The following is a 21,675-nucleotide window of genomic DNA, read 5'->3' on the forward strand; positions in this document are numbered from 1 at the left end:
CAAAAATTCAAATAAAGATTAATGAAAAATAAAAGTATGTCATGCTTTGACAGTTTCAAGCATTTATCCTTCGTTTGTTGTTTGAACTTGGTTATGCAACGTGCGAAGAAATATACAAGTCCTAAAACGTGTACGGTTTGACTATGTGCCTTTGGTAACATAGGCTAGCTAACAACCCGAGAAACCATTATAATGCAGTGTGGTTGTGAACAAGTTGTACGTCTTCCACAACAGAAATTTTCAGTAATTGTTTTGCACTTTGAGGTTTTGGAATTACGAATTTGTGAGAAAGACATTCTTAAAACTGTTGTTTTTGTGTTTAGCTTCATGTATTTTCTGTCTGTTGTTTTAAACTGCCTAGTTTAAAAACTTTTTTATTACAAATCAGCAGATCTGGGGAAACCTTGATCTGCCAAACTTGTCATTTGCATCTGATGGAGCGGAATACCACAAAAGTTGGCGTTCAAACTAGTGATGATCAAAACAAGGTTAGGAGATTTTTTCTGCACAAAAATCTATCTATTTATTCTGCACAACATTGAATTATTTTGGTTTTGTTAGCGAAGACTAAATATGAAATTCCCTCACACCATTCTATGACAAGAAATTATTTTGTAGCTAGTGTGTTTATAAGCATTGGAGGAATACAGTGTATCACAACAAACTTATCGTTAGGTCAAAACTTATTTATTTTTAGCTTTGCTAGTTGCCCAATGAGACTTTTTTTAAGAGCAAACAAAGTCACAAAATTGAATGGGTTTTATTTTCTCCTGATTTTCAGTTGGGTGTATGTAAATCAATCAAAAATACATAAACAGTTTGATAAATCAACAAAATACCTTCTAGAGCAGGGTCATGCAACTGTTTATCGCAACAGGCCATAACTTACAGTTATGATAATGCTGAGGGTCAGACAACCAAACAACACATACATTTCTTTATTAAAAAATAAAATAATATTTACTTGGATTCAGAGAATGAAACCTGGTATCTTCACCACGCTGAATCTATAAAGTTAAATTGTATCAGTAAATCAATGCCAAAAGGCTAGGATAGTTATAACGCACAGTATGACGGATTAACAAGAGTGTCATCATAGAAGTGTAATTTAATAATAGTGTGATGAAATAAAAAAAAAATCAATGCCAATAGTTGCATACAATAACATCCTACAGTGTTTAACACCACTTTTTTAACTATTCTATGCAAACTTAATTTTAAATCTTCAACATGCTGCTTAAACAAAAGCATTTTTTGCACAAAAGTTATTGTTTAATAATTGTTGTTTTAGAAAGAAACAAAGAAAGACAATTTGGAAGTACAAGGTAACGCATACATCAGATTGTATATGTTTTACGAAAATCCACCTTTTTGTGATTATATGTATCTGCACTATTTTTGGGCTAACAACTGATATCTGAGTTAATATCTGTTGCAAATTTGTTAGACACATTTTGCATATTTACTTGGGCAATGGATAAATACTCTGTTTGTATGCTAGAAGCATCCACAATGTCAGATAGATCACCTCCCAAGAAGAGACAAAAGACATCAGGTTTGTTAATCCTTCCACCTTTGTTTCATAGCAATTAATGTTTTTGGGGGGATTACCTAAACAATGTTAGGAAAGTGCTGGTGGTATTCAGTCGACAGAGATATAACAAAAATGTGCTCCAGGAAATATTCTTGGTGATACTAAAACAAAATAAATTTTGTAATTTGCATTCTATTGATGAAATTTGTTGCAAAACATATTTTGGTTTATTCTTCACTGCTAAACTTTTTTGGCCCATGTATGCCAACTCATAAAGGGGACAGATGGAAAACTGTACCCAACACATTGTTAACAGCTTGTTTAGGACTTTTATGCATATTAAACAGCTTCTCTACTCTGCAGGAGATTTAATAAAGTTTTTTTTTCTCGTTTGTAAATTATGACTCCATTTATAGATGCCTTTAACCTGGAAAATGATTTTCCAAATGACCCTAATGACCCCACTTTATTATCAGTGCCAGAAAGCTCCACAAACACATCAATATCAAGTGTGTCAGATGTCCAGTTTCAACCCAAACCACCAGTAGCTACCAGTGTAACTGATTCATCCATGATGTTGGTTCTTTCCTTATCTCAGGTATCATATAAACAGCACAGATATATCACACAAAGTATCATATAAACTGCACAGATATATCACATAAAATATCATATAAACTGCACAGTTATATCACATAAAATATCATATAAGCTGAACAGATATATCTAATAAAATATCATATAAACTGCACAGTTATATCACATATTATATCATATAAACTACACAGATATATCACATAAAATATCATATAAACTGCACAGTTATATCACATATTATATCATATAAACTACACAGATATATCACATAAAATATCATATAAACTGCACAGTTATATCACATGAAATATCATATAAGCTGCACAGTTATATCACATAAAATATGATAGAAACTGCACAGTTATATCACATAAAATATCATAGAAACTGAACAGTTATATCACATACAATATCATATAAACTGAACAGTTATATCACATAAAATATCATAGAAACTGAACAGTTATATCACATACAATATCATATAAACTGCACAGTTATATCACATAAATATCATATAAACTGCACAGTTATATCACATATAATATCATATAAACTGCACAGTTATATCACATAAAATATCATATAAGCTGAACAGATATATCTAATAAAATATCATATAAACTGCACAGTTATATCACATATTATATCATATAAACTACACAGATATATCACATAAAATATCATATAAACTGCACAGTTATATCACATATTATATCATATAAACTACACAGATATATCACATAAAATATCATATAAACTGCACAGTTATATCACATGAAATATCATATAAGCTGCACAGTTATATCACATAAAATATGATATAAACTGCACAGATATATCACATAAAATATCATATAAACTGCACAGTGTTATCACATATTATATTATATAAACTACACAGATATATCACATAAAATATCATATAAACTGCACAGTTATATCACATGAAATATCACATAAGCTGCACAGTTATATCACATAAAATATGATATAAACTGCACAGATATATCACATAAAATATCATATAAACTGCACAGTGTTATCTTATAAAATATCATATAAACTGCACAGTTATATAACATAAAATATCATATAAACTGCACAGTTATATCACATAAAATATCATACAAACTGCACAGTTATATCACATATAATACCATATAAACTGCACAGTTATATCACATATAATATCATATAAACTGCACAGTTATATCACATATAACATCATATAAACTGCACAGTTATATCACATAAACATCATATAAACTGCACAGTTATATCACATCAATATCATATAAACTGCACAGATATATAACATAAAATATCATATAAACTGCACAGTTATATCACATAAAATATTATATAACCTGCACAGTTATATAACATAAAATATCATATAAACTGCACAGTTATATCACATAAAATATCGTATAAACTGAACAGTTATATCACATGAAATATGATAGAAACTGCACAGTTATATCACATAAAATATCATAGAAACTGAACAGTTATATCACATACAATATCATATAAACTGCAAAGTTATAACACATAAAATATCATATAAACTTAACAGATATATCACATAAAATATCATACAAACTGCACAGTTATATCACATAAAATATCATAGAAACTGAACAGTTATATCACATAAATATCATATAAACTGCACAGTTATATCACATAAAATATCATATAAACTGCACAGTTATATCACATAAAAGATCATATAAACTGCACAGTTATATCACATAAATATTATATAAACTGCAAAGTTATAACACATAAAATATCATATAAACTGAACAGATATATCACATAAAATATCATATAAACTGCACAGTTATATCACATACAATATCATATAAACTGAACAGTTATATCACATGAAATATGATAGAAACTGCACAGTTATATCACATAAAATATCATAGAAACTAAACAGTTATATCACATACAATATCATATAAACTGCACAGTTATATCACATAATATCATATAAACTGCACAGTTATATCACATAAAATATCGTATAAATTGCACAGTTATATCACATAAAATATCATATAAACTGCACAGTTATATCACATAAAATATCGTATAAATTGCACAGTTATATCACATAAATATCATATCAACTGCAAAGTTATAACACATAAAATATCATATAAACTGAACTGTTACATCTCCACGTTCAGTTACGCATGATTAACTTGTCTCATTATTCCCCTGCTATGACGTTACAATCGCCATGTGCGTAACAGTAAAATTAGAAGGCCTTTGTCTGTATGTTGCAATGATTAGTTCATTTTACTGTACAACGTGGTCGAGTAAGGTGATTTATTACTGCATTAAGTAAATTCGTTTGTGTTGCATTTTTAGAGACGAATAAGGCTAAATTAAATATTGTGACGACTGACTAATTAATCTTCAAGTGAAGGCTGTTTACCGTGATTGTCGGTGAGTGTTTAATTCGATTTGTGACCTAAATTAATTCATGGCTTTATGTGTGACTTATGGCATGCTGTATTTTCCTATAGTGATTGCAGCGATTGTTTCATCGTCTTGCAACTGTTGATACGTGTACTGTACCTGTTGACCTGTGTCGCAAAATAGTTGGTAAGTTAGTCATTGGCATTTTTGTGCGTTGGCATATGTCAATGTGTTTCGTTTTCTTGTTTAGAAAACCGTTCCCGTTCCCGTTTCGTTCTCAACCCTGTTTCTGTCCGTTCCTGATTGTGTACGACGTTGTGGTTGTTGCCGCTGTTGTCGCTGTGGATTATTACACGTGATTCGGGAAGTGTGATTTGTGTGGGAAAGGGCGGGGCGTGTTTCAACGTGACAAACCCCTTTGTGAGGCTCAGCCTTGCAGGTCGGCCGTTCAGAGTCTACATAAAGAAGTTTTCAACTTTTGCTCGTTGAAAAAGAAGTTTTCAACTGTTGCTCGTTAGCTAGGTGAAGAAAAATGATTTCCGACGTGATTGAAGAGGATAAGGGTGAACAGCTCGTCAAATTGCAACGTTCATTGCAAGAAGCCTACACCCGAACGGAATGTTTAATGGTCAGTCTCAATAACTTAGTTTCTGTACATACATCGGTGCGAATTACAAATGAAAGATACCGACTTCTTGTGGAGCATATAACTTCAAATTTATCTGAAAATGAAGATCTTGATAAGGATTTGTTAAAGCGATACACTGAAGAGAAGACGGAGTTTGATAGCAGGGTTGCTGAATGGATCGAAAAGGCCCAGCCTGCTACGTCCCCACCGCCACAAGCTGGTTCAAAAAAGTCGGCAAAAAGTTGCACTTCTAGTTGCCCTACTTCTGCGAGTACGAGTTCCAGCGTCCGCAGAACTGAAGCACGAATTAAGTTTGAGATGGCTCGCGCAAAACTTCGTCAGGCCAAAGAAAGACAGGAGGAAGAGAATGAGCGACGAAGGAAATTGCGTGATGGAGAACATAAGTTGCGTGATGAAGAACGAAAGTTGCGGGATGAAGAACGTAAGTTGCGGGATGAAGAACGTAAGTTGCGTGATGAGGAACAAAATTTGCGTAATGAAGAACAGAACTTGCGCGAGACAGAGCGCCAGTTGGCTGCCGACGCCGAAATTCGCGAGGTAGAACGTCAAGCCGAATTAGCCGAAATCGAAGCTCGCGGATGGGAAGGTAAATTTGAAGCGGAATTCGTTTGTCCGCCAACCGTTGAGAGGCCTTTTGTACAAACGGTCAACGAATGTCCAAAACCTGTACCGCGTTGTGATAGGCAGGAGCTGCCTAAAGTAAGTCATCAGGCTCCTATCTATGCTACTCCGCAATACGATTGTCAAAATAGGAATAATCCCATAGTAGCGCAGGAACCTCGCTACAGCTCAGATGAACGTTTTCTACCGCGTCCGAAGATAATGTCATTTAACGGCGATCCAATGGAATACTGGACGTTCATTCGCAACTTTGAAGCGCACGTTGCCACTAAAGTTCACTCTGACGATTTGCGTTTGGTTTATCTGCTGCAACATTGTGATGACAAAGTGCGACCGAAAATTGATCACTTGACGAAAAGGCCAGTCGAGGGTTACCGACAGGCACGTCAAAAGCTTTTTCATGAGTACGGACAGCCGCACATTATCGCAAATGCCTGTGAGCAGCATTTGAAGAAGAGTCCTCGCTTGAAAGGAGATCAACCGGAACGACTAATGCAGTTTGCAGATTTGCTGGAAAAATGTCTCACTACACTGGAGGATATTGATGAATATGCCGGTCTTAATTCACTTGACACCATGCTGCAGCTCATTGACAAGTTGCCATATCGCTTGCAGGAAAGATGGATAGAGCGATCAGTCGAAGTTCTACATCGCACTAATCGTGAAGCCGGGTTTAGCCACTTTGTTCAGTTTGTTTCGGAGCGTGCTGAGGTGGAAAATTCCCTCTACGGAAGTAGGATTATGGGTTCTAGGCGCGACAAGGATCCTGGTCCACCGATGAGAAAGCCAAGAGCGTCTGCGTACGTTGTGAACCCAGTAGAAGTTCGGCAGCGTCCGGCAGAGAGGCCGACTACTTCCGCTACGTGTCTGTTCTGTGGTAAGGCTCACGATTTGTCCAAGTGCTTTGAGTTTAAACGTAAAACGTACTCCGAACGTGTGGAATTTGTCAGTCGTAAGAGAATGTGCTTCAGATGCCTTACTCCAGGTCATCGTGTAAGAAGATGTAAAGCGAGAACTGCCTGCGAAGAAAACGACTGTTCGAGTCACTATCACCACACATTGCTGCATAGGCCTGCTCCAGCCGCAAAGCCAGAGTCACCAGCGACACCGGTTGAACCACAAAAGGTCGCTTCATGTTCAGTAGCAACGCCCGGCGAATGCGGTTACGACGACGTGTATCAGTGTATCGTACCGGTTGAGGTAAAATACGAAGGCCGGAAGGTTTTAACTTACGCATTTTTGGATATCGGCTCTACCGGAACTTTCTGTAACCAAAGGTTGATTGAAGCTCTGGGCATGAAAGGTGAAACTAAAGAGATTGTTTTGCAAACACTCACCGACGAAGCTAAAGAGCATACGGCTGTTTCAGTGAGTTTCTCTGTTTCTCCAGTAGGTGGCGGAGATGATATATTTCTTCCTAAAGTAATAACCGTTGGTGAAATCCCCGTTCGTCCTAATCCGATTCTTAGCAAAGAAGCATTAAGGGGTGCCCCACATTTACGTGACTTGGATTTTCCCTTAATCGAGAAAGGAACTGTAACATTGCTGATTGGTCTGGATAATCCAGACGCCTTGTTCATTGAGGAGATGCGTCGTGGTCCAAAAGGGAAACCGTTTGCTGTCAAGACACCTTTTGGATGGACATTATTTGGTCCGTCACTCCTTCCGTGTGCATCATCGAGGTACCAGGTGAACTTCGTGAAGTCTAGAGACAGCTGTCTACAGAAGCAAATCTCTAGTCTGTGGGAGACGGATTTTGGGGACGAAACTGCTGTTCTAGATTTCCCCACGTCGCGCGAAGACAGAAAGACGTATGGTATCATGCAAAAAGACGTGAGAATGGTGGAAGGTCACTATGAGCTGCCGTTGCCGTGGAGAGATAGCTCAGCTTGTTTGCCGGATAACAAGCGAATGGCCGAAAGACGGCTGACATACTTGAAGCGACGCCTGGAGAAGGATCACTCACTGAAGGAAAAGTACGTGAGCACAATGCAGTCCTACCTCGAGAAAGGGTACGCAAGAGAGATACCTCGAGAAGACATCGAATCGGTTGATGGTGTTTGCTGGTATTTACCACATCATCCTGTACTTCATCCCCGTAAGCCAGACAAGGTTCGTGTAGTTTTTGATTGCGCTGCAAAGCACAAGGGCGTTTCCCTCAATGATGTGTTGATGCAGGGCCCGGATCTCGTAAACAGTTTGGTGGGTGTTTTGACTCGATTTCGCAAAGAGCGCTACGCTTTAGTGGCCGATATAGAATCGATGTTCCACCAGATTCGTGTTTCCCCTAAGGACAGGGATGCCTTGCGATTTCTGTGGTGGCCTGGAGGTGATTTGACAAATGAACCAACAGCGCATCAAATGACTGTGCACCTGTTCGGGGCGACTTCATCCCCTAGTTGCGCGAGTTTTTGCTTGAAGCAAACAGCCTTGGATTTTGGTCAAGATTTCAATGCACAAGCGTCTTCGGTCGTCAGAAGAAATTTTTACGTGGACGACTGCCTGACTTCGGTTGCATCTACAGAGGAGGGAATTCAAATGACCAAAGAGATTTCAGATTTGTTGTCACGCGGAGGATTCCACTTGACAAAATGGCTCAGTAATAATCAGAAGATCTTGTCAAAAATTCCTGAAGAAGAGAGGTCAAAGGCAGTGCGAAACAAAACCTTGAGTGATGACGTCACAGAGAGAGTGCTTGGTGTCCACTGGAACGTGCATGACGATACGTTTGGATTTAAGGTCAACCTTCCTGAAACGGCAAAGACTCGAAGAGGAATTCTTTCTGCATTGAGTTCACTGTACGACCCTCTTGGATTCGTTGCACCGTGCACGCTTGGAGCCAAATTATTACTCCAAGGTTTGTGCAAACGTGGAGTTGGCTGGGACGACTGCATTTTGGAATCGGAAGCAACACAATGGAGCGAATGGCTTGGGCGTTTACCGAAGCTTCATGACCTGTGTCTTCCTCGTTGTTTTAAGCCCGATGATTTCGGCGATGTGCAAAGTTGGGAGTTACACCACTTTGCAGATGCTTCCTCCGTGGCCTACGGAGCTATGTGTTATCTGAGGATAGTCGACGTCGGTTCGCGTGTTCACTGCGTGTTTCTTGTTGGCAAGTGTCGACTAGCGCCGCTGAAAACAGTGTCAATTCCAAGACTGGAACTGACGGCGGCAGTTTTGTCCGTGAAGCTAGATGAAATGATGCGACGAGAGCTTGGCCTACCGGTGCATCGGTCTGTGTTCTGGACAGACTCCACTGCCGTCCTACAGAGCATCAGGAATTCGAAGAAGAGATTCCCTACGTTCGTTGCTAATCGAATTGCAAAGATTGAAAGGCAAAGCGATCCTTCAAGCTGGAGACATGTTCCTTCAAAGCTCAATCCGGCGGACGAGGCGTCACGTGGTTTGACGTCAGAGGCGTTAGTGACGACTGGCCGCTGGTTGCGTGGTCCGCAGTTTTTGTTGGAGTCTGAGGATCACTGGCCCGTGAGTCCGATTGTTTTACCCGACTTACCTGCTGAGTTCAGTCCCGTAAAAAAGCAGGAAGTCTCCATACATATGGTTGTAGAGAAGCAGACCATTGTTGAGAGGATCATCCATCGGTACTCTTCGTTGCATCGTCTGAAAAAGAGTATCGCATGGCTGCTACGATATAAGAATTTTTTACTGTCGCGTGTTCGGCGTGACAAAGCTGTGGTGGATAATCGTGGATCATTGTCCGTTGAAGAATTAAATGCTGCCGAACTGGAGTTGATTAAATATGTGCAGCGAAAGCATTTAAGCCCTGAGCTTGCTGCGTTGGAGAAGGGCTCTCTTTCGAAGACCTCTGTGAAACGTCACATGTTCAAACTGAATCCAATTGTTGTTGACTCCGTGCTTCGAGTTGGTGGTCGACTAGAAAAGGCTTTCATTCCGTACGATGCCAAACATCCGATTCTGCTACCACATTCGTGTCATTTTACTGACTTGGTTATCGAGAGACATCATCGTGTTGTCGGACATTCTGGGATGGGCCACACTTGGTCGTCGCTGCGCCAAAGGTTTTGGATACTTAAAGGTGGAGTAGCCGTGCGTCGAGTGATCGGGAATTGCCTGTTCTGCAAAAGACGAAATGCTTCTGCTGGAGTACAGAGGATGGCAGACCTTCCTTCAGCAAGATTGCATCCGGACGAGCCCCCGTTTTCACACGTAGGGGTTGATTATTTCGGTCCCTTTCCAGTTAAGCAGGGACGGAGCATAGTGAAACGGTATGGCGCAGTGTTTACCTGCCTATCAATTCGAGCTGTCCATATCGAAGTTGCCCACAGCCTATCTACAGACTCGTTCATCGACGCGCTTCGTCGCTTCATTGGTCGGCGTGGGAATCCTGTAAATATATATTCCGACAATGGGACGAACTTTGTCGGTGCAGAACGGATACTGAGAGAATCACTGCAGTCTTGGAACCAAGTTCACATTGAGGAGTACCTGAAACAAACCGGAATTCGTTGGTCGTTCAATCCCCCGACAGCCAGTCATATGGGAGGTGCGTGGGAACGAATGGTGCGCTCCATCCGGCGAATTCTGACGTCTCTGATGACACAGCAAGTTGTTTCCGACGAAACATTGTCAACGCTTTTTGTTGAGGTTGAGTCAATACTCAACTCGCGTCCTCTTATTCCTGTCACCTTTGATCCCCGCGATGATGAGCCGATCACACCCAATCATCTCTTGCTCATGAGATGCAACTCGAATTTGCCTCCTGGCTTGTTCGATAAAAAGGACTGTTACGTGCGGCGCCGTTGGGCGCAAGTGCAGTACTTGGCGAATCAATTTTGGATCCGCTGGGTTCGCGAATATCTACCGAACATCATTTCCAGGCAGAAGTGGTTCCAGAAGAGGAGAGATCTCCAGATCAACGATGTGGTTCTCGTCGTGGATGATTCACAGCCACGCTCCAAGTGGTTGATGGGTCGCGTTGCGGATACATTTCCCGATAAAACGGGAACTGTACGCTCGGTGCTTGTGCAAACGCGATACAATCGTGTCAAACGACCCATTGCAAAACTTTGCTTGATTGTCGCCGCTGAAAGCGATGTTTAGTGTGGCGCTGTTTTGTTTGTTGAATTTCGTTGAACGTTCGATGTTTGTTTGTGTGTGAAATGTATTTACCCGGGTCATACATTTAGGTGGGGGTATGTTACATCTCCACGTTCAGTTACGCATGATTAACTTGTCTCATTATTCCCCTGCTATGACGTTACAATCGCCATGTGCGTAACAGTAAAATTAGAAGGCCTTTGTCTGTATGTTGCAATGATTAGTTCATTTTACTGTACAACGTGGTCGAGTAAGGTGATTTATTACTGCATTAAGTAAATTCGTTTGTGTTGCATTTTTAGAGACGAATAAGGCTAAATTAAATATTGTGACGACTGACTAATTAATCTTCAAGTGAAGGCTGTTTACCGTGATTGTCGGTGAGTGTTTAATTCGATTTGTGACCTAAATTAATTCATGGCTTTATGTGTGACTTATGGCATGCTGTATTTTCCTATAGTGATTGCAGCGATTGTTTCATCGTCTTGCAACTGTTGATACGTGTACTGTACCTGTTGACCTGTGTCGCAAAATAGTTGGTAAGTTAGTCATTGGCATTTTTGTGCGTTGGCATATGTCAATGTGTTTCGTTTTCTTGTTTAGAAAACCGTTCCCGTTCCCGTTTCGTTCTCAACCCTGTTTCTGTCCGTTCCTGATTGTGTACGACGTTGTGGTTGTTGCCGCTGTTGTCGCTGTGGATTATTACACGTGATTCGGGAAGTGTGATTTGTGTGGGAAAGGGCGGGGCGTGTTTCAACGTGACAAACCCCTTTGTGAGGCTCAGCCTTGCAGGTCGGCCGTTCAGAGTCTACATGAACAGATATATCACATAAAATATCATATAAACTGCACAGTTATATCACATAAAATATCATATAAACTGAACAGTTATATCACATGAAATATGATAGAAACTGCACAGTTATATCACATAAAATATCATAGAAACTGAACAGTTATATCACATACAATATCATATAAACTGCAAAGTTATAACACATAAAATATCATATAAACTGAACAGATATATCACATAAAATATCATATAAACTGCACAGTTATATCACATAAAATATCATATAAACTGAACAGTTATATCACATAAAATATCGTATAAATTGCACAGTTATATCACATAAAATATCATATAAACTGAACAGATATAGATTACAGTTTTTGTACTTCAAGCTGTAATTCGGGGGTCAACAAGCTCAATGCAAAGTTTTTTTAAGAAATGCAAATAACAGTAATCCATTATTCCTTTGTGCAAAACACAAACAATTTCCACATGCATATAGATTAAAAAAATTTGTTTGTTAAAATAATAAAAAAAATCTGATAGATTTTGGACTTTACTCTTTAACTTTAATCTGGTGAGTGTGTCATCAATTTTTTTCTGTGAACATGGGTCCATAGGCTCTGAGAAATGACTTTAAGGGTGCCACTAAGTAACAAAGGTTAAAAAACAGAAAGTCACTTTGAATATGAATAAGCTTAAAAAATATTTCAGCATGATCACCTTACACTAGGGAAGATATTGGTTTAGAAAAATACTAAAATTGTATTTGTTATTATCAGGAAGGAAAAACTTCTACTCTTGGCACACAAACTACTTCTCAACTACTGGCAGCCAATCAAGCTAATGAAGGTGAGGAATTTACCAAAGGAATAGTTTCCGTAACATTGTTGTTTCTACAGATAAACCAAATTTAAACACCCACACAGCTACATTAAATAGTTTCATTATTGTTTTTAAATTAGACCAAAGTGCTCTTAATCGTCAAAGCATAAATATGGGAGGAGCAACAGTTGGAGGTGGTTCTGTAGTTGGAGTTCAAGGGAACGTAAATATTACAAGTAAGCATGTGTGTTTATGATATTGACAACATAGATTGTTATTCATATCCTTGCTATAATTTGAGGCTGGAAACAAGAGTGGAATGTAACGCTTCGAGTTGCTCCACCGAATTAGTCAAGACGCTTCATGCTTTTCACATCTACATGCATGATAGTTATTTAGACAAAGTTGATTCTTTAAACTTGATTCTCTTAAAACTTGACCCCAGGTGACCAAACTTACACCCACAGAAAATCCACCCAATCAAATCACCAAAAACATATTTGCTGAAGTACATAACCAAGGAGATGCATACATTATTGGTGGTGTATCGTAAAAAGTGAAAAAGAAAGTCCAAAGCATTTGTAACTTTTAGTTGAATTTCTCCTTTTTCACTCTGTCATTCCCAAATATTCGTTTTTATGTTTGAAGTACAAAGGTGCTGTCAGATGACAATATGTAGAGCTGATTTTAAAATTGAGGTATAGGTTGTCTTCATGTTGCTTCTTTCCCTTTTATTATTAACAAAGTAATGTTGTAAAAGGCTAACAGACATGTGGTTCTAAAGTTTGCTTGAACCCTTTTACAAACTTAACTTTCAAAATCTAAATATGAACGCACCTTATTAATACTATTTGGGATTCAAAAATGTACATATTTGGGAACCCATGAATATTAATATTAGCCAATTGTTTCCAAATTATATTATGTATAGCTTTAACAATTTCTCATTTGGACTAGAATATGGTTATTGGTCATGTTGTACATTCGTTTGTAAACAATTATACTTTTACAGCCATTATTACACCCAGCAACCAAACAGCAAGTCAGCCCACTGCACCTTGTTCAGGTAACGTTTCTTGTATCTAACCTAGAAGTCACATTTAAAACATTTCAGCAAATTGATTTTTTGGGTTTGGGTATGGGTTACTTTTGCACTGAAGGTGTTGAATTATGACCTGTACAAATGTATCAGTAAGTAAACCAACAACACCTCATGCGCCAACATAAAAACAACCAACGTAAAAACAAAACAAACGATCTGTTGAAAACCTTGTACAGAAGGAAATTATTCTTTTATTGCCGCAAAGTCAGTAGTTACATAAGCGGGATAATTTCTAGGAATAAGACAGTAAGTAAAATTGATAAAAAATCAACCAGTAATATACTCCAAAAATATTCTGATTGGAAAATACTTGAATCATATCCTTTATTTTTGTTATATTAATGTGTACGCAGATAATATTTTAGAAGAAGCAGCAGAGGCGATTCGACAACATCAATTGGAAAAACTAAAACATAACGAAGTTATCCCTGGTTTGACTGTCGGTCAGTCGGCACTTCCTGATGTTTATCAGAGCTTGGCTGAAAGCAACATCTTCAATATCAAGAACCCGCCCAAACAGGAGCCTTTCCATCCATCTACAGAGGGGAATGAGATCAGAAGGTTTGATGCTTCAAAACAGATTGACTTTCATAACTTACTAACAGCTATGCTGGGCATTGGTTTTATGGCTCTAATTGGTCCCCCAGGCTGTGGCAAAACAACATTGGCCAAGAGATTGACCTTGCCAAAAAGAGCCGCACATTTTCTGGTGATTTTTCTGAGGTTTATGGATCTAGGTTATGAAACGGTTCTCACTCCTCAGCAGCTACTCATTGATTTTCCCTTCAAAGATTTAAACCAAACAACTAAAGATAATGCCTTTCAATGGATGTTAAAAAATCAAGAGAAATGCGCTTTTGTGTTAGATGGCTACGATCAATGGTCGTTGTCTCTAAGCAACATAAACCAAGCCGATATGTCGTATGAAAAACCTTCACCAATCCAGCAGCTTGTTGCTAATCTCTGCTGTAAAAACTTGTTTAGCAAATCCCTGATAACTTTTACGTCCCGGCCTCATGCAATTCTTTCGATTCCAATGCATCTTCGCCCAAAAGTCACCGTTGTTGTTGGAGATCTTCCAACAGACGGCATGCGAGTGCTATTTTTTGCATTCGCCGGGGATCATGCAGATCATTTATGGACCACATGGAACTCTAATGCACCGCAGTTAATTCAACTTTGTCACAACCCATTGCTGTTACAACTGGTGGTTTACGCTGGTTTAAGTGGCAATGTCGATCAACTTGACACAATAACCAATGTGTTCTTACAATTTTTACACGAATTAGAAAACTCTGTTTACAAAAAAGGTTTAAAATTTCCCGAACTTATCGAACCACTTGGTGGAATGGCTTACGACGGAATGGATCGCAAAACTGTTGTGTTTACTAATGAAAATTTGAAAACGACTGGCTTGGACGATGCAAATGTACAAGATTTCGTCATCAAGGTTGCGTCATGGACAAACTTGTTCGATGGAGACAAGGCAACATTCTACTTCATACATCAGTCGTTGCAGGAAATGTTTGCTGCCATGTACATCTGCATGAAAATGCCTGATTCAGAGTTCAACAACGTCGTTCACGAGGTGGTCTACAAAAGTCACTGGTCAATGGTTCGGCGCTTTATGTGTGGACTTTTGCTTGGAGGTGACCCCAAACAAGGTAAGTAAAATGTTCGTTTATTAACTAGGTGGGGCTCGTAAGTGTGCAGGCAATGTCTTAGGTGGGACAACGGAAAACATGGAAAAACTGGTACTGGTATAATGCGGGCTAAACTACCCTTTTATTTAGTTGTTTATGCCAAGCTACATACAACACTTTCTCATGTTTTTTTTTTTCATACAACACTTTCTCATGCTACTAAATTCTTTAAAAAGTACAGAAGAGTGTATTACTCACCATAGCAGGAAACTGGTAAGCTGGATATTTTTCAATTACGTCGGTGATTGTTAGGGAACCATTTTTAGCTTCTTGTCGATATACAAATGTTATTTGCATCCGATCTTTAATGAGGTCCCTGTTTTTCACTTCTCTTGCACTCCTTCATCATTTCCTTGACATACGCAGCAATGTTACATTAAAACACACACAGCACCTAGACAAAATTCGAATGCTACAATTTAGATTAGCATATGTACCTTTTTTAGCAAATATTCCTCTCCTTTAAAGTCATGGCCAACTGTCCTAACTCCATTATCCTAACATTTACCTTCAATCAAGACAACCGCCATTTTACCATTTTCAATGTAACATCAACTTCACAATTTGTTCTCATGCTGAATAAGACAGTATTACGCCATAATGTTCTAAAACTTCCTTCAATGTGTAAGTGGATAGTATCAGCCAATCAGAACTAATATCGTCCAAAGTTTCAATTTGCGCGCCATTAAAAAGAAAAAAATGTGAGCGTTATAGCGTGGCTGGAATATGTCACAATGTGCAGTGGGAGGCGTCTGTCACAGTGCGCGACAGGAGGCACAATTATTGGCTTCAAATTACTGAATGCGTCGTCGTTTTTACATTCAGTTTATCTGAAACAAAACTTTACGTCCATAATTTTTTACTTAGTACAAGTCTGTACAAATTACGTGCATACATTTACTTACACCCTCAAACGTGTTTTTTCCCACGTAGTATAGCCAGCAATACGGAATGATGGAAAAATACATATTACTTTGAAAACTCCCTTCTCGGGACCATGGTATTTCTCATCCCCAAGGATGGATTTCGAACCAAGCAACACTAAAATGATGGAAAAATCCATCCTTTGTGGTATTTCCATCCTTGGGGTATCGAAATACCACCCCAAAAACGACCCCTGATTTACAGTGTACGATGGTACGTTCCTTCACTACAGCGTACCACCGTACCAAAAGCGTTCTGTACCACATTACTGGTACACATTACGGTCATTTTTGCATCGTTAACATTTGCAGATAACATTGAAATTGCATAAAAGTTGGATTTAAATTACTTATGACACTATTTCATCACAATGTCACTGTACCAAAAAGGGCTCAAAATATGTTAATGGCGTCAGTGCTTAATACTTTGTGCTTACGGTCTAAACGATTTGCAAAAGCAGGGTTACACGCATGCAGGCCTATTATTGGAATTTTAAATTAGTTAAATAAAGTTAGTAAATCTTGTAGTCTCTTTTGCAGCAATGATTTGACTTTGAAAAACGTGATGTTGAAAAAAAAACACCACGTCGCTGCACGAGCGCATCGTAGAAAATACGTCAACTTTTTATTTCGAATGAGAGGGTTTTGTAGTTGGGCAGATTGTTTATAAACTTCTTCTTACTTTTGTTTATAAACCTCTAGTCTAGTCAATACTAGACTCTAGTGCAGGGGCGGGCAACTTCTCCAGTCGGCGGGCCTGATATGGGAAAATGAAGTACTTGGCGGGCCGGATTCCTGAATCGATACATTAATCGCGTATTTATCCAGTGATTTGAAACGGATTTTTGACCACATAAACCAGGGGTGGGGAACCTTTTTGTTTATAAAGGCTACCAAACGATTTATCGACACTCGTGTAGGCCGCATAGACTATTTTCCAGGCCAAGGGCAGTGATGTTCAAACTTTTTGACTTACAGAATGGTCGTTTTGCTATTTCCTCGTAGTTTGTAGGACTTATGGTCTCAGCTAATTAAAATTCCTCACTACATTTTCATCTTCACTACAACATTCAGGATTTATTTAACCTAGAAATTGCTGAACCTGGAGTTTTTGGTAGTCCTAACTATGGAAATCGCTTTATGTACCACTATGGGACCACATGGGTCTTGTTTGAAAACCGCTGCCCTGGAACTAATCAAAAAATAATCTGCAATAAAGTCAAAAATACGTTTCTGTCTATTTTTTTCAGCGCCTGGTGCAGTCGGTTATATCAACATCTTAAAAATGTATTTTGCCATCGAAAGCCGCACTTAGTGCCCTAAAAGGCCTCATGTGGCCTTTAGGCCGCAGGTTCCCCACCCCTGAACTAGGCTATACGTGTGGAAACAAAGAAAACCGTTAAAGTAGGACAAAGTCTATATAAAACACAAGTTGTCCAACCTATTATTACGCAATAAAGCCTATGTAGCCATTTTGTGTCCAAAATGATACTGTGGGTAGAGAAAAATAACACATAAATTGTCTGATTTTTACAAACTGGAGAGCATAGACGCGAATTTGATTCGCCAAATTGAATGAAAATTTCGAGTTCTAACATTTCACCGTAATATTAAAAGCTAAATTGCTGTTTTTCATGTAAATTTGGCCGCTTATTTTTCATGTAAACTTTAAATATTTGCGTTCAGCGTGCATTATCACGCTCAAATGTTAGAACCCAAACGTTTTATTCGATTTTGCCTATCAAACACGCGTTAAATCCCACCAGTTTGTAAAAATCAGACAATTTATGTGTTTTTTCCCTATACCTGCTGTATTAATTTGGACACAAAATGGCGTCCATGCTGCTCTATCGCGTAACAATGGGTTGGACTACTTGTGTTTTATATATACTTTGAAGTAGGACACACACAAGGTTGGTAGTTATGTCGTAACAATGGACGTATGGTGCAATGGTAACAACGGCGGGAAATTTTTTTGCTATTGGGGAGCGTTACTGTGCGTTACAACTGTAATTTGACGTAGTAAGCAAGTAATGGGGGATTGCGGCAGACTGTGGCCGCGGGCCACATTATCATGTAAGACCGGAAACTGTCCGCGGGCCGCTCAAAATCCCGTCGCGGGCCGGATCCGGCCCGCGGGCCGTATGTTGCCCACCCCTGCTCTAGTGCATGTCATGAAATTTATCCAACCTAATCCCGATTGGTTTATTTAAAGATACGGTACGATTACGGTGGTATGGTACGTTTCGATTGACATTTGGTACGGTACGCTCTTCGTAACAAGGCACGTAGTGCAGTCAGTTCAATACGTACCACACCGTACTGCCATCCTTGCTTTTGATTGGCTCAAAGGCCCGTACTTGAAATACATTAAATGTTGGAAATATGTCTACAACGCACCACCGTTTAAATAGCTAATTTAGTCTCGCAATCGCCTATTAGATTTTTTTCCAAATTAAAACAATTGTTTGTTATTTTAGGCAAGTCTGAAAAGCTTCGCACTCAGCTCACCGAATTCATGAAACATGAAATGGATCAGCATCAACTGATAGGTAAGGACACATTAAATTTTACATTTAGTTGCACATGTGTTACTTTTTTGACTCCATTTGTGACGTTACAAGACGTAAGCATGATCGTAGAAGCCCCAATTTGCGATTCGGTCCGCAATACATGTTTATTCTGTATTGTAATGCTGCATAAAAACGTATTTTACATGAGCGACATTTTTGTTACTTAAACCTATCTAAAACGAAAGGTAAATTAGTTTTGAAAATTAGTGTTAGAAAGAATTGCTGCAAAGTGTAAAACTGTAAACATTACTGTGATAACTGGCACATGTGATATCACAAAGTGCAACAAAGCTTGTATTACGTCACAAATACAACATTGTTTTTATGGAACATTTGCTCAACCAAAAAATTAGCATTAGTTCACGAGTTGCAGAGGTAGGGCGCGTTTTATTTTCTATCGCAATTTTCTTTAAATTTTCCCCCTTAATAGTTTTTATTGCCTGAAACCTCGGGTGAAAAATTGTGGCCAATAACCAGGTAAGCTAACGTTTGCTTTGAATTATTTTTTTTAGCAGCAAAAGACCCGCATTATTTCATTTTTTTTTTAAATGTGAAATAAATATGATACGAAATAAAGTCCAGTTGTGTATTTGAATTGTAATTCTAGGCAGTAAAAGAACTCTTTAAATGTTGTATCTGCAACTACAATTGTAAAATGCAGTTGCACGTTCTCTACTGGACATTTTAATGTGTCATCAACATTTTTGTTAGATCTGCTGAGTGACCTACAAGAATGCTCGGATGATGAGAAGAATTCCCTGGCGAAGTTTCTTCCTGTGAAGTTCAATTTCAGCCTCACCCCCATCACATCCAGTACAGCTCACGCCTTGGGTCAAATCCTCCCGAAATTGAATCGACCTGTTGAGAGGCTGGATCTTCACATCTGCAACCTGAACTTAGAATCACTGGAGATGATTTGTAAAGGAATCTCGAAACTTAAACATAAGGTTTGTCTTGAATATTTACTCATTGTTTTGCAAAAAAAAAACTTAAACAGGTAAATTAATTAACACAATTACGTCACTGGTCACGTGACATTTCAACCACAGAAATAATTTTTTGTTATTAGGGTTGCAACAAGTAATCATCAAATCTTGTGCAGATGAAATATCTTGATCTGAGTTTTAACGAGTTCGGAGATGACGGAGTCGGAATTATTCGTGATTGTTTAAACAACGTGCGGAAGTTGAGGCTGGAGGATTGCGGGATTTCTGATGATGGGAAACAGATTTTAGGCGGAGAACTCCAAAGACTCGGACTTCCCGTAAGATTGTCTGTTCTGCTATTTAACTTAACTTTTTTTAATCCTGTAAAAAATAATAGTGACGTAAACATAATAATGTCACAATTTTCTTTACATTTCGGAATTTTATTTAACATTGTTTAGAAATATTTTTACTTAATGTTTTTTGTTGTTTCCAGCTTTCAACTATCGTGGGATTGTGGGATGAAAATGGATTGTTTTCCTGTAATTCAGCGGCTCCGAAAGTGGGATCCGCGGTCCTTTAGGGGTCCGTGAGGCAATTTGGGGGGACCGCGAAGTGGCTGAAGTAATTCTATAAACTTATTTGGGGTCAGTTTGTGCCACTAAATGAGTTTAAATGAAAGTAGAATTGAGAATCGACTGTCTCTATTGCTAATCAATGGCCCTTGTTGAATGACAACTATCAAAAATGCAATTGTTCGCGCACAATTGTAATGCTTTTGTCCTGTTTGTGATGTCACACGCTGTCTTTGGATGATTGTTATGCGCAACTTTGCATAACTAGCTAAAATCCTGCAATCAACTTTCGTTTTTATGAAATACACATTTAGGCTTAAAGACCGCGAGCCCTCGAAACAATGGCAAAGGTACCGTTTTTAAAAAAATATGAAAAAGTTTGGGAACCACTGCTCTTATTATTCTGACTGCGATGAAAGACAAACTGAAATCAGTGTTCTTATTGCGACATCTGAGATGTTTGTTGTAATAAACAGGAATTGTTAAAAAAAAAAGCGTTAATTTATGTTTAAGGAAATAAATTTCATAAATGAAATTGTTTACGAGCACAATAATAAAATTTTACCGAAAAATGAAAAAAATTGCAAAAAGGTGTGAAATTTTCTGTTCACATTGTTACCATAGTAATCCAATTCACTCATGTACATGTTAATTACCAATAATTGAAATATTCTTGTTTTTTATATATTAATTCACCAGCTGACTGTTAGACTTGCACATGCATTAAGAGAGGTACAATATTTAGTTGCCACTTTTTGTTGATCATCGATTTTATATTTTTCCGTTCGAAAAATTCTTCTTAATTGCGATAATCTCCACAAGTAAATTGACAAAATGCGGCTACCTTAAGTAAACAGTAACAGCTAAGAATAATTTTATTTCAAAACCATATTTAAACAAGGACATCGTTAACCAAACTGTGTTTGTCCGTTATTTCTCGATTTTTCATTTTGTCGTCTTCGTGACAAACGGTGTCGCGACGTAAATAACAACGAGACACGCAACACGCGAAGACGTACTTATCCAGCTGATTTTTATGCAAGTAAGAAAAGAAGCTTAGCTTAACGAGGTTGAAGATGCGTTTTTGTGGCTTTGCAATGATTCTTTAAACTGTTGGGACTTGACCCTTCAAAGCGATGTTGCACATGGATCAAGAGTTAGCTGTGGACGTTTTAAATCTTATCACAAATTTCTTGAGGTGGTATTTGCAGAAATAAAAATTGACATTTTTAGCTCGACTACCATCTACCAAACATGTCAACATGAACTTATTGTCTGTTGCCGAAAATGGAAATCAGTTTGTCACACAAAGTCCGAAGCAGGGTGGAGT

The 21,675-nt window shown here is 38.3% G+C and overlaps 2 protein-coding genes across 10 annotated transcripts; both read left to right on the forward strand.

Annotated features, from left to right (window-relative positions):
- The first annotated feature begins 131 nt into the window (after window positions 1-131).
- On the forward strand, window positions 132-21,314 carry LOC145232546 (nucleotide-binding oligomerization domain-containing protein 1-like). 6 transcript variants are annotated; one of them, XM_080097184.1, is made up of 12 exons: window positions 132-488; window positions 1,292-1,325; window positions 1,502-1,555; window positions 2,011-2,132; window positions 12,501-12,570; window positions 12,684-12,779; window positions 13,556-13,609; window positions 13,999-15,309; window positions 18,752-18,823; window positions 19,556-19,791; window positions 19,947-20,108; window positions 20,267-21,314. In XM_080097184.1, exons 1-12 carry the CDS (start codon window positions 435-437, stop codon window positions 20,351-20,353), a joined length of 2,352 nt encoding a protein of 783 aa, XP_079953310.1. In that variant the 5' UTR covers window positions 132-434; the 3' UTR covers window positions 20,354-21,314. The 6 variants fall into 6 exon arrangements, with proteins under 6 accessions (XP_079953310.1, XP_079953313.1, XP_079953312.1 ...); XM_080097187.1 differs by having other exon boundaries at window positions 14,011-15,309; XM_080097186.1 differs by having other exon boundaries at window positions 2,017-2,132.
- LOC145232545 (uncharacterized) lies at window positions 4,322-11,648 on the forward strand. Of its 4 annotated transcripts, none has more exons than XR_013860913.1 (4): window positions 4,322-4,759; window positions 4,824-11,302; window positions 11,383-11,461; window positions 11,526-11,648. XR_013860913.1 is itself a non-coding variant. In XM_080097183.1 (2 exons), exon 2 carries the CDS (start codon window positions 5,106-5,108, stop codon window positions 10,923-10,925), a length of 5,820 nt encoding a protein of 1,939 aa, XP_079953309.1. In that variant the 5' UTR covers window positions 4,322-4,759; window positions 4,824-5,105; the 3' UTR covers window positions 10,926-11,648. The 4 variants fall into 4 exon arrangements, 1 of the variants encoding a protein (XP_079953309.1); XR_013860912.1 differs by having other exon boundaries at window positions 4,322-4,600; window positions 4,681-4,759; window positions 4,824-11,461; XR_013860911.1 differs by having other exon boundaries at window positions 4,824-11,461.
- Window positions 21,315-21,675: the final 361 nt, after the last annotated feature.

The sequence above is a fragment of the Phallusia mammillata genome, chromosome 6 (assembly GCF_965637545.1).
Source record: "Phallusia mammillata chromosome 6, kaPhaMamm4.hap1.1, whole genome shotgun sequence".
NCBI classification, from domain to species: domain Eukaryota; kingdom Metazoa; phylum Chordata; class Ascidiacea; order Phlebobranchia; family Ascidiidae; genus Phallusia; species Phallusia mammillata.

What these genes read in the sequence shown, in the direction of transcription:
- LOC145232546 (XM_080097184.1), top strand. Translation starts at nt 435, where the DNA reads ATGGAGCGGAATACCACAAAAGTTGGCGTTCAAACTAGTGATGATCAA. An exon ending in TGGAGGTGACCCCAAACAAG is followed by an intron (nt 15,310 to 18,751) that starts GTAAGTAAAATG and finishes TTGTTATTTTAG; the next exon opens with GCAAGTCTGAAAAGCTTCGC. An exon ending in GGATCAGCATCAACTGATAG is followed by an intron (nt 18,824 to 19,555) that starts GTAAGGACACAT and finishes CATTTTTGTTAG; the next exon opens with ATCTGCTGAGTGACCTACAA.
- LOC145232545 (XM_080097183.1), top strand. Translation starts at nt 5,106, where the DNA reads ATGATTTCCGACGTGATTGAAGAGGATAAGGGTGAACAGCTCGTCAAA.